Below are 13112 nucleotides of genomic sequence, written 5' to 3' on the forward strand. Positions count from 1 at the left end.
CATTAATCTCTCTGACACTAGACACTTCCTTCATAAAGTCTAATCTAAGACAAGTTCTAGACTAAATATGGGTTTTTGCTAACACATCGCCACCCTTGTGAAAAAGAAGTCAAATAAAAGGCCACTTAAAGAGAGTATACATTCATGACTACACTTTGTAATCATGTCAAATTAAAAAGTACATTTTAAAACACATTTTAATACAACTTTGTCATGCTTTAAATAAGTACACTCATTTTGATGTGTAGACTACTAAAGCACATGTAAAGTTGCTTGATTATACTTTTGAATGTTTTAAATTTAATGTTGTTATTCAGTATTACATTTGAAGTTAGTAATGTACTAAATTGCAACTTCATCTTTACAAATATTGTAATTACAAATATATTGAAATGAATGACATACAAGGTCAATAGAAATGACATTAAACTATACTTTAGTGCACTATGAATGCTTGTATATTCGGCAGTACACTTTAACCATATTTCAAGGACCATAGAAGTAATTATAAGAATTACATATAAATATGTATTTAAGTTATACTAAATGTAAGTGGGTCAAAAAAGCACTCTAATGCGCAGCTTATAGCAATTTAATTTATGATACAAGTGTATTCTTTTTTAAGTATATTATTTTCGCATTAAGTATTCTATAAAGTTTGCGAAAGTGTACTTCTCAGAAGGTTTGAAATTCCTAAAACACTTAACAAAGAGTTATTCATTACGACATTATTATTTACTGCATGTGTTAAAATGCAGCTACTAATAGAATAGGTCTCTGAGACATTGATTATATGTAATTTGGGCATAATTGTTGATCATCAGAGATGAATGCACGTAGTTTCAGGCCAGTCTGAAGTCATGGCTCTGGAATGGAGCATAGACTTCCCTCTGTCTCTTATTTAAGGAGCCTTAAAATGTCTTTAAATGAATGAGGCCTATTGAACACTCAACTTCCCTCTTCATGACAACAAGACTCAGATGCCTTTTAAATATGTACCATAAATATGTCTGACAGTTGAAAAGCTCTACAATACATGGCAATGCCCTATGGTCTCAAAGTGTGCCGTCTGGTTTTATGATTGGTTTGAAGCAGATTTTTCGCATCATTCCAACATGTGAAAAGAGATTTAAAAGGGAAGTTGCAGGTAGGTGAGTTTGGGCCAAGCTATTGAACCAACAACCTCCACTAAGCAGTGTAAGCATCATTTCATTCCGCTGTTTTATATCAGTGTGGCTTTGAGCTTCATAGTTAGACGGTTGCTAGTTCGTTCCTCATTAATCTATGCCTCTGTTGTCTAGTTTCATTGTTGTTTTAGCGGTCAGTGTCGTCTGGGACATTTCTGGCCAAATGTGCGTCTGTGTTTTTGTTCTCTGTTTTAGCTGGGTATTGTTTTTTGTTTTAGACATAGCCAAAGGCCTATTAGTCAGCCTTCTGACCTTTCTGCGAGGGCTGAACAGACTGCACACTGCATCAGGACATCCCTTTTAGTTGGAAAGATACTATTGTTTACTTTATATGAAGTCCCCAAGTATGAAAAGGACACTGATAAACACTTTACATTTTAAAGTTCATTTTTAGTTCATTTAAAGGTGAAGTGTTTACGTCAGCACTAGTCTCAACGATCAAAGTGGCAAAAATCAATATCGTTCAAAAATGTGTGATCAGTAAGATTATTTTTTTCAATTCTTATATTTAGCAAAGATATATTAAATTGATCAAACATGACATTAAAGACATTTATGTTGAAGTGTTTCCTGTTTCTTGTGCCATGTGCCATTGTTGTAGTCCTTTTGTTCATTCATTGTAAAAAAAGAAAAGTTGACTTGACTTAAAATTATAAGGCAACTTGCTGCACAGATCTTTTGAGTTGACTCAACTAATAGAGTTTACTCAACTAGAGATGTTATAGTTGAGTCAACTCAACTATAGAGATGTTTTAGTTGAGTCAACTCAAAAAATCTGTGCAGCAAGTTGCCTTATAATTTTAAGTTAAGTCAACTTTTCTTTTTTTACAGTGTTGGTTCCCCTGTTCATTAGTCCAGGGCTGCGTTTCCCAAAAGCATCGTAAGCCTAAGTTGATCGTAAAAACGATCCTACGACTGATCTTAATATTATGGTCTGTTTCCCAAAAGCATCGTAGCTTAAGTAGCTCTTGAAAATCTTCGTAGAACTACGAGTGCTCTGGAGTAATCGTACATCCCCAAGTGCATCGTAAGAAGACAGATTTATGAGGACACCTGCAGGACAACCGGCAGTTTACACCTTTAACTTTATTCAAATGCAATGTGATTATAATATAAGGTTTTGATTGTACTTTATTGTACACTTTATTACTCTTTTTTTGTTGAATTAATGTATAAATTAAATAATTAAAAAGGTCAGAAAACAAAAAAAATAGAAATAATTTAATCTAATCATTTTAATCAAAATTAAATGAATGAACAAAATAAATAAATAAAAAATCCTTTAAATCTGTTAAAAATTACATCTTTGTTTCGCTCCATCTCCTCTAAAAGGACATTAATTTCATCTTTTTGAAAGGTATCTTTTCTTGTTTTTTTTTTGTTTTTGTTCAGCCATTTTGTCAGTGCCTATAGACTTGTCTTGATTGCTAATCCACAACATATGACAATTATTAGGTTAAAAGTTCAGAATATAAGGTTATATTTCAGCACTTCGCGACTGGACAGCGACTCTTAAGTAGCACGTAGAGCGCGTTCTCGCGCGTTCATGTTAAGTTCATTTTTGGGAAACGCTCGTGGAATTGCTGCGAGCGTTCGTAACCTTGCACGTAGAAAGCGCTCTTAAGAGCTAAGATACATCGTTATCGGGAAACCCGGCCCTGATTGTTCCCAGGTGTGTCTAGTTAGATGGTTAGCCCTTTTGTATTTAAGCCCCAGCATTTCCTGTGTTGTTTGTCAGGTCTTGTTTGTTTGATTTTCTCAGTTCTGCTCCAGGTTTGCTCCTTGTGTTCCCTGGTGTTGTTTTCATTCATTCATTCATTCCTATTCGGATCCAGCTCTCATTCGTTTTTTTAGTTTGCCTTCATTACACTTGAACAGCAAATAAATTCATCATGTCTGTGTGAAACTTTTCTCTCAGCTCCCGTCATAGTACAGGCATTACAGGAATGGATAAAATGAAACTGTGCAAGCTTTCTTAGCTATTATCAGCTGTTGTTACTCATTACCCTTTGTCCTCCGGTGATTTGATTTGGAAAACCTCATTCCTTCACGCACAAAAACACACTCCTGAGTGCATATACTTAAAACCTTTTTCTCAGGTTGTGTTGGAAGCAGACAAATGCTAATCAGGTGATCATTGTCTCAGGCTAGCTGGAAAATGTTTTCCAGGTAGTGGAGGAAAAGGTCCCCCCTTTTTTTGTGGGGAAAGCGTGGGGTGGAACAGGATAGAACACAATACTCCTCTCATCATCTGCTGCAATCATCAACTATTTAGCAATAACTGAACCTGGCCAGTCTTACACTTATTGTTTAGGTTGCCTTGACGTTTGTGCTGCTTTTTAGTTTGTCATCTTTCCCACCTTCTGTAAGACAAAGCTTCCCTATGGAGTCACTGTTTCAGGACTAACAGTGCTCAGAGAAAATAGCAGTTCCACACCTTTACCTTATTTAGTGGTTGATATTCGCTACACTATCTTCTATCCACTATTTATCCACATATTTGCTAAATATTTAAATGTTAAAAATGCGTATTATAAATCTGGGCTCTGCAGTATGAATATTCGAGAGGAGGGACATATAACTTTAGTCTTTCTTCTGCTAGAGGATCATGAATCTCTCTGAGGTCTTCTTTGTGACTTGAGGCAGGAGGCTCAATGTGGCCTTTGTCTGTTGCTTGTCCAGCATCTCATATCAGACGAACTAGACGGAATGTCTCTGAAACACTTTGTCGCAGACAGTTTTGTCTTGGCCTTAAAGGTTTCATGGACACACAGGGCTGTTTCAGCAGTCTGTGGGATCTGTGTGTAGGTGTGAGCAGACATACTGCCGTCATTGAACGAGACCCTCCAAAAAATGAGGTCCCCTCTTGCAAAGAGAATAATAAATCATGTATTCAATAGCTCAGTAATTTACAGACCCCCTTAACTGAATTCCTGTTATGGGTTAATGTTATGTATGTTATTAACTTTCCTTTATGGTGAAATTCCATAGTTAACTTAGTCTAACTAGTCATGCTTTGAAGGACATTTGAAGATGGGTATTAAGTTTTAGGCGTGTTTCTAATTCACAGTTGCAGTTTCTTCAGTTAAGGGCTATTATTAACAAATTATTATTATTTTATTTGTTTAATTCTATATGGACTTTTTTTTATTGTATTTAGAATAGCTGCTTGCTGAAGCTAATTTCTTAGCAACTATGTATGCTATATACATACAAAAATAGATAAATCATGTACTATAAAATATTTATATATTTTCACAACAAATTTTTTTATTGCTTTTTGTCATCATATGCATCTCATATTTGATCTCAAGTATGTTCTTCTCTGATTCTGATGCTTCAGATTATTTTAGTTAAAAAATAATGAATTTCCATATTTAAATATTGATTGGATCTGGCATTAGGGTTATGCAATAAAAGCTATACATAAAATGCATTCGAAAGGTATCAAAGATAAAGGATGAAGGCATTTTAAAAGTTGTAATGTTGTCTTAACACAAGAAAAAATTTAAGTTTAAATCTATTTGTTTTAATTAAATAAAACCACCAACAGTTATCTTCCAAATTTGGAATATATATATTTGTACCTTTGGTAAGTTAAACATTTTACATTCTCATGGATATTTTTTCAAATGATCTTGTTCGCTATAAACGACCAGGAAAAGAAATAAACAAATAAATTATGGTCTGTTGAGTGATACAGTCTGACCAAGCACAGCTGGAACATGATGGAGATTCACATCAAGCTGCCACATTAGAAAAACCAACAGTACAGTGGCAGCCTCTTGCACAACATCACAACTTTGCAGCATTCTTGTCTGTTATTTTAAGGCTAAATATGCTGCATATATGTCATTTCATATGGCTTAACATCTGATGGCACTGAGCAAGCTTTTAAACCAACCAACTCAACGTGCCATTCAACATTGTCTTCACTCTTTTTCTTTTCTCTTTCAGGGAGTGAAGAAGAGCAGTGGACCATGTGGGGGGAGAGACTGCAGCGGAGGGTGTCAGTGTTATCCTGAGAAGGGTGCGAGGGTAAGTCTGTTTCATTCTTATAGCTCAGCCTAAGTGTCTTTATCCATCCAGTGCTATTGTGTTGGATTTGAAGGGCGTGTCCATCATCAAATATGAAAACATGACTAGAAATATAACACTGCTAGACTATCGACAATGCATCAATGTTTTTGAAAAAGAAACATCTAGGTGAAGCTGAAGAGTGAATGAACACCAGTAAACTGAAGCCTTTTCTATATTACACATCATATTTGAGATTCTAGATACACAACATAAAAGTCAATAATGTTGGGCAGTGCCGTTTGAGCAGACGCTGAAGGGTCAATGAACACCGGTAAACTGAAGCGCTTTCCTAGCAGGTCATCAGCTCAACCAAAGGTCATCATATATTAAATTAACAAAATATATACACTATAAAAGTAACTTACACCTGCACAAAAGGATGTGAATGCGCTAGTGAACTTGACTGTGCTTGTCTGAATGTGTAACGCTGAAACACAGGCAACTAAAGCACAAAGAATTAATGTTATGTATATGGCAGATTGGCACTTGCACTTAACAGTATTTTCATGATCAAAGTGATTTAGGCATCATTCAATTAACTTTATTTTGCCGGTCTGGACTGCATGTGCTAACCAATCAGACCTCAGGTACAGCCCCAAAATCAGAAAAAAAAAATATATATTTTTCAAAGTCACAACGATCATCATTTTCATGATCGATCGGCGCTGTCACTTCCGAGTACTCGAGGACTCATGCACATCCCTAAAATATAATGAATCTAATTTGCATACTAATCCTGCAGTTGCATGCAGTAAATAAAATGCAATACTTAAATGGATAAGTGCTAAATTATATTGATATTATCTTGTACAACACTTCCAAACTAACTACATCAAGAATACATAAAACTTAATTTCAAAATGCAGGCCAATTGAAGTTTGTTGAAATGTTCGCTGAAGTACATAGCAACTTTAAAGCAGGGCTATGCAATTTCTTCTGTGTATTCTCGCTTTTTGCTCACAGGTTTCTCTATAGAGCTCCCCCTACAGCTTCGGAATAGATATTTGACAACACTGTCGAAAAACTCGTTGGCGACTCTCAGATACCAGAGGCTATAGATCAACGACATCAAAGCAGATGGGACATTCTTTAAAACGTCTTCTTCGTTCGAGTTCGAACAGCGTGAGGGAGCGCAATAATGACAGAATTGTAGCAGATTTTTTTGCCGTAAAGCAATTCGTTACATCGCGAGACCTGATATCACGCGATACTTGGGCCCGCCGGCCCAAAGTTGCAAGGGTGGTTTTTCGGCTCACAGGCACTTGGGGGGGTGCGAGACGACCACCATTCAACCCGAAAAAAGTCATATAACTATTCCAATGACTCCGAAGCTGTAAAAAAGTTACTTAGTTCACCTTTAAAGGGATACTCCACTTTTTTTGGAAATAGGCTCATTTTACAACTCCCCCAGAGTTAAACAGTTGAGTTTTACCTTTTTCGAATCCAAGAAACTTTGCTGCCGTACCATGGGTCCAGCAGGCGTAATGATATGACGCAGCGCCTGAAAATAGTCGACCCTATAGTCTACCGAGCTGGGGACTATTTTCAGGTGCTGCGTCATATCATTACACCTATTGGACCCATGGTACGGCAAGCAAAGTTTCTTGATTATTACGCAGGAATGAGAGTATAGTTCCTAGCCATATCAGCCTAGATAATCGCAACTTTTCATTTTCCGTCGGTCTTAGTACACGATGTAACTACAGAAGAGTCAAGTTTTAAATAGGAAAAATATCTAAACTCTTTGGTCATTTTTTTGAGAGAGATGCTAATGGTCATGTCCGATTCAATGATCTATGCTAAGCTATGCTAAAAGTGGTACTGCCAGACCCGGAGTTCGGCTGAATGGATTCGAAAACGGTAAAACTCAACTGTTTAACTCTGGGGGAGTTGTAAAATGAGCCTATTTCCAAAAAAAGTGGAGTATCTTTTTAAATAACAGATAAGTTGCATTAAAGTTACACACTGCACTGAAGTTGGATGTCTTTTTTTATTTATTTTTTTATTCGAGATCTCAGTTTTTTACAGAGTAATCCAGATTGAATTCTAGGTGTTTGACAGTGTTTCTGGCTGCACAAGACATGGCTGTTTGTTCACCAAATCTGTGACCTCTCATCATCATCTGTTGTAAAAGTAAAGCTCCTTAGGGAGGATGAAGTAGAGAGGAAACACATTCCTTAGCAAAATATCAGGATATGAAGGGCCTCGTGAGTATGACTTGAGATGTCAGTTCAGTTGTCTTTTTTTCCTGCACTGTAAAGGAGCAGGAAAAGGGGGTTGATTGTTCTGTTGAGACATAAGTGCCAAGTCTGCTGAGGGTAAAGTGCACTCATTCCAAAAGACATTTTTTCCTTTTGTTAAACATAAATGAAAACGTACTCGGTTACTAATGTAACCTCGGTTCTCTCTAGAAGTGGGAACGAGTACTGCGTAAGTATCTTACGCTAGGGGGAAAATCCCCCAGATACTGAAGCCAAGAAAATTATCCTTAATTTTGTATTAATGTAAAACGCGTTGCGGCAGCATGCAGACATAGGCAAGACAGCTCGCGTGCCTATTGGCTGCTCTGCGGCAACTGCAGCAGCCTATCGAGCGAGGCCTAGCGTGACGTCAGACCCAATGGGGTGCTTCGTGCCCACTGTGTCACGTCCCGCCGAAACGGGCATGGCCTAGGCCTATAAATTCAACTCACAGGCAGCTATTTCTGGTTTTTCATCGCCGAAGCTTAACCAGAGCGTGCATGCACGGCAAGATACGCAGTACTCGTTCCCTCTTCTAGAGAGAACCGAGGTTACGTTAGTAACCGAGTACGTTCTCTTACGAGAGGTCTCTCGTACTGCGTAAGTATCTTACGCTAGGGGACCCAATGTAAAATGCCGTGCTTGCTGGGATCAACACCAAAGACCCAGGGGCGAAGCCCAGGGTTCATATAGTGCATAATCACCAGGGGAACTCACAGGGAGTCTGGGAAGAGGGAGGGGCGGAGCCGCGCTCTTCCACATGCAACAGCGTCCTTAAGACGCAGATGTCATCATACAGCCAGGGCGGGGTGCGGCCTGAGCTGATGGGAAATCATGGGTCCTGCCATTTATACGTCGATCAGCAAGCATTGCTGTAGGGCAGCTCTCAGCAGACACAGTATGCTGAACCAAAAGCATCGGGACAGACAGTACTGGTGCATTTAGACCGACAACAGCCTGGCCTGTAAGGCGGGAACCTCTAGGTTATAGAACCTTATAAATGTAGACGGGGAGGCCCAGCCTGCCGCCATACATATATCTTGTAAGGCAATCCCACTCGACCAGGCCCACGATGAAGCCATGCTTCTCGTGGAGTGCGCTCTGACACCCGGAAGTGTACGCCAGCGCAATGGCGTCAACTATCCATCTGGATAGGCTTTGTTTCGACGCGGCCAGCCCCTTGGAGCGTCCGCTAAATGAAACAAAGAGCTGCTCCGTCTGTCTGAAGACAGATGAGCGAGACACATAAGCTCTTAATGCCCTGACTGGGCAAAGGAAGCTCGCGTCTCCTTCCTCGTCAGAGACCGGTAGGGCTGACAGGGAAATGACCTGCGCCCTAAACGGTGTGTTGAGGGATTTTGGAACATAGCCGTGCCTGGGTTTGAGTATAACTCTTGAGTCATTAGGCCCAAATTCCATGCACGTCGCACTCACTGAGAGCGCGTGTAAGTCCCATATGCGCTTCACTGAAGCGAGAGCCAAAAGAAACACTGTCTTGAAAGACAGGTGTTTAAGACCGATGGTCTGTAAAGGCTCGAATGGGTGACCTTTCATGGCCTCTAGCACCGTGGAAAGGTCCCATACGGGGACTGAGGGAGGTCTGGGAGGATTCAGTCTCCTAGCTCCTCTAAGGAAGCGGATGACTAGATCTTTCCTTCCTATTGACTGACCAGACTCTGCGTTCGAGAACGCTGTAATGGCCGCCACATAGACTTTGAGCGTGGAAGGGGACCTGCCCTTATCCAACAGCTCTTGTAGTAAGGAGAGAACCTCCGTCACACCACAGCTGGAGAACACTGACCATTTTGAGGAATAGAGACGTCGCGTAGACGGAGCTCTAGCCTGCGTGATCGTGCTTAACACTCCGCTTGGGAGGTCAGCGGGTACCCGTTGATGGCCCAAACGTGAAGGGACCACAGCTCTGGGCGCGGATGCCAAATCGAGCCCTTGGCCTGAGAGAGGAGGTCCCTCCTCACTGGCACTGGCCATGGGGCAGTGCTCTCTAGCTGCATCAGAACTGGGAACCAGGGATGGTTCTTCCAGAACGGCGCTACGAGTAGCACTGAGCATCCTTCTTCCCTGATCCGCTCTATCACCTGAGTCAGGAGAGAGACGGGAGGAAATGCATAGAGCGGGCGGCGAGGCCAAACATGAGCCAGCGCGTTTCTGCTCTTGGAGAAAAATTCTGGGCAGTGAGCGTTTTCTTGAGACGCGAACAGGTCTATCTCCGCTCTGCCGAATTTCTTCCACAGCAGCTGGACTGTCTGTGGGTGTAGAGACCACTCGCCTGTCGGAACATTGTTCCTGGACAGTCTGTCCGGTCCCACGTTCAGGAGCCCTGGCACATGCGCTGCTCTCAGTGAGAGCAGGTTGCTCTGAGCCCACACCAGGAGGCGTTCTGTCAGCCTGTACAGGTTTCTGGACCTGAGGCCGCCCTGGCGGTTTATGTAGGACACCACTGACATGTTATCCGAGCGGACCAGGACGTGGTGTCCTTGTATTTGGGGACGAAAATGCGTCAGCGCGTTGTCTACTGCCAGCATTTCGAGGCAGTTTATGTGGAGAAGCCTTCTGACCATTGGCCGAAGAACGGTCTGCCCTCGAGCAGCGCTCCCCATCCCGTGGAGGACGCGTCCGTAGACACTACCTTCACACTCGAGGAAGTCCCCAGGCTTACACCTGACTGGTACCAGTCGTTTGCTTTCCAAGGTTTCAGAGCTGCGATGCATTTCTGATTGACCTTGAGACGAAGCAGACCGGAAGCCCACGCTCGGCGCGGAACTCGCGCTTTCAGTCAGAACTGTAGCGGGCGCATGCGTAGCAAGCCCAACTGGAGTACTGACGATGCTGAGGCCATGAGACCCAGCATCCTCTGAAATTTCCTGAGCGGGACAGACGCGCCGCAGCGGAAAGAGCTCGCTGCGCGCTGAATGTCTAGTACGCACTGAGGTGTCAGTCGCGCTATCATAGAGAGCGAGCCCAGTTCTGTGCCCAGAAAATATATTATCTGTCTGGGGAACAAAGAACTCTTTGCCCAATTGACTCTGAGACCCAGATTCTCGAGGTGATCGAGTAAAATGGTCCTGTGCTCTATGAGCACCAAGTGAGATTGAGCTAGAATCAGCCAGTCGTCCAAGTAGTTCAATACTCGCATGCCTCGTAGTCTGAGGGGTGCGAGCGCCGCGTCCATGCACATCGTAAATGTACGGGGTGCCAGGGACAAGCCGAACGGAAGGACTGTGTACTGATATGCCTGGCCCTCGAAGGCGAATCCCAAATATCGCCTGTGACGTGACGCTATCTGTATTTGAAAATACGCGTCTTTCAGATCTATTGACACAAACCAATCTTCTCTGCGAATCTGCGCGAGAATTTTTCTGGTCGTGAGCATTCTGAACATCTGCTGTACAGCCCCCCTTCGCTCTGAGCTTGAGATAACGGCTCTATGGCCCCTTTGCTCAATAGTTTCGAAATTTCGGTTCGAAGTAGGTGTGCTATTTCTGTTTTTACCGTGGTCTCGACGCGCGCTGTATAATGGCGCGGGCATCGGCGAAACTGTAGCGAATAGCCTCTTTCTATAATGTCTAGCACCCATTTCGTAACCCCGGGCAGCCTTGCCCATGCATCTGCATGGGTGGCTAGGGGTTGAATGCGAAGCGCACGCTGGTCGCTTGGCGACCGGGGGGCTTCGGTGTGCCGCAACATAAGCGTCGCGTTTATGACATTTGAGGCAGAGGGCGCGCTGATGACAGCGGGCAGATTGCCCGCGCTCGACTCCTCTGCGGTGGCAAACCGAGAGGGGGAGGGCTGGGCGAATCCCGTAGGATTTGTCATGTCTATGTGTGGATGTGGGCGCGGAATAGCGGGCACATTTATCACACCGAAAGCATTGTCCGCCTGGGCAGAGCGAATGCACACTGGTTTCGTTTTTACAGAAACCTGGAGACATGCAGAACGTAGTGATTGTGGGCACTGGGCAGTGGGCACATCTGCTACGTTTAATGCGCAATCGAGCTGGGTCGATTTTATGTGCGCGAGCCCTGTGTGATGGGCTGTGCTTGTGTGTAGGAATGAGCACTGGGCAGTGGGCATTTTGTCTACACTCATAACACCATCGGCCGTGGCCGGGACACCAGAAAATACGCTCTTTATGGGATTTATCTGGGTAGCCGTGAAAACGGCTTTTGTGTACAGGCAAGCGGGCAGTGGAACCGGCTTGTTGGCTGCTAAATACACTTGAACAGTCACATTTCTTGGAACTGGACGAGCGATGAGTTTTGGTGGAAGCCCGGCCACAGCGGGACTTGAACACCGTCGTTTTCCTAGACGTGCTAGGACGACTTCGGGACCTCGGGCTTTACCGCAAGCCTGGGCCGCGGCCCACGCGGAGCGGAGCGGCAGCCAGATGAGCGAGAGCGCGGTCTCGCGCTTCGGGCCTGTCGGCGCTGCGAAGTGGCGGCGGTGGGCGGAGGCTGAGGCTGAGAGCTCTGGGCAGACGGTCTTGCACGGCCTGCTGCAGAACTGGAGCGCTTCGGTAGGAAGTGCTTCATAGCCTGTGATGCTTTCTGTACCTCTGCAAAACTCTCCACTAAATCCTTAACGGAAGTTTCGAAAAGACCTGCGGGAGACAGCCGAGCGTCGAGGAACGCGGCGCGCTCAGACTCAGACATTTTGGAAAGCGTCAACCACAGGTGTCTCTCAGCTACGGTGAGAGAGGCCATGCTCCGTCCTATGGCCTGTGCAGCAGACTTAGCAGCGCGGAGAGCGAGGTCCGTAGCACTTCTTAAGTCTGGCACGCAAATTGCATCTGGTCCTCTCTCGTCCAGCTTTCGGAGGAGGTCGGCCTGGAAAATTTGCAACGTGGCCATAGTGTGCAACGCTGACGCAGCCTGCCCAGCGGCAAGCTTTAGAAGGTAGCGCCAGCTTAGCGCGCCGTCCAGCAGAGGGCGGGCATAAGTGGTTGGCTATCGCTTCTTCGACCGGCGGCAGCGAATGGTAGCCTCTGTTTTTAGCATCGTCAACAGCGGAGAATGCTAGCGAAACAGAAGAGCGCATTCTAGCAGAATGGGGGGCGCTCCAAGACTTAGCGACTTCTTCATGAAGCTCGGGAAGAAAAGGCGCTGGTCTGGAAGCGGGCGAAGCGCGCTCCCCAGGAAGAAAATATCCGTCCAGCCGGTTGTGAGCAGGCTGCTCAGGCGTAGTCCACTCGAGGATCGCAGCTGATGATCAGCAGAGCTCACCCAATCCTCACTGCCCGATGCCAGGAGAGAGCAGGAATCATCTTCCCCCGACGCGGCTCTTTCATCAGCGTCAACAACGGAAGCGGCGGCAGACGGCGGCCGCTGTCCGTCAGGAAGAGACGCTGACGAGACCGGTGAAGCTGGCGGGCGAACCGGCAAGCTTGGGCGGGTGGGGGAAGGTTCCGGGACCCGCTGAGCACGGCGCTTTTTACGGCGCGGCACTACAGCGGGCGGGGGTGCAGTCTCGGCGAAGAGTGCCAGGCGAGTCCTCAGAGTCGCCATGGGCAACAGCTTGCAATGAGGGCAGCCGCCGTCAGCGAGCGCGAGAGCTGCATGATCCTCACCCAGGCAGGAAGCGCAGATAA

The 13112-nt window shown here is 44.5% G+C and overlaps 1 protein-coding gene across 1 annotated transcript in view; it reads left to right on the forward strand.

Annotated features, from left to right (window-relative positions):
• Positions 1-13112, forward strand: part of col4a2 (collagen, type IV, alpha 2) — a 135939-nt gene that overhangs the window by 34447 nt on the left and 88380 nt on the right. Inside the window, exon 4 of the mRNA XM_084421070.1 lies at positions 5145-5225. Within this exon, the coding sequence (XP_084277196.1) occupies positions 5145-5225 (81 nt within the window). The remainder of the gene's footprint in view (positions 1-5144; positions 5226-13112) is intronic.

This window comes from Rutilus rutilus (genome assembly GCF_951802725.1).
Source record: "Rutilus rutilus genome assembly, chromosome: 10".
Lineage (NCBI taxonomy): Eukaryota > Metazoa > Chordata > Actinopteri > Cypriniformes > Leuciscidae > Rutilus > Rutilus rutilus.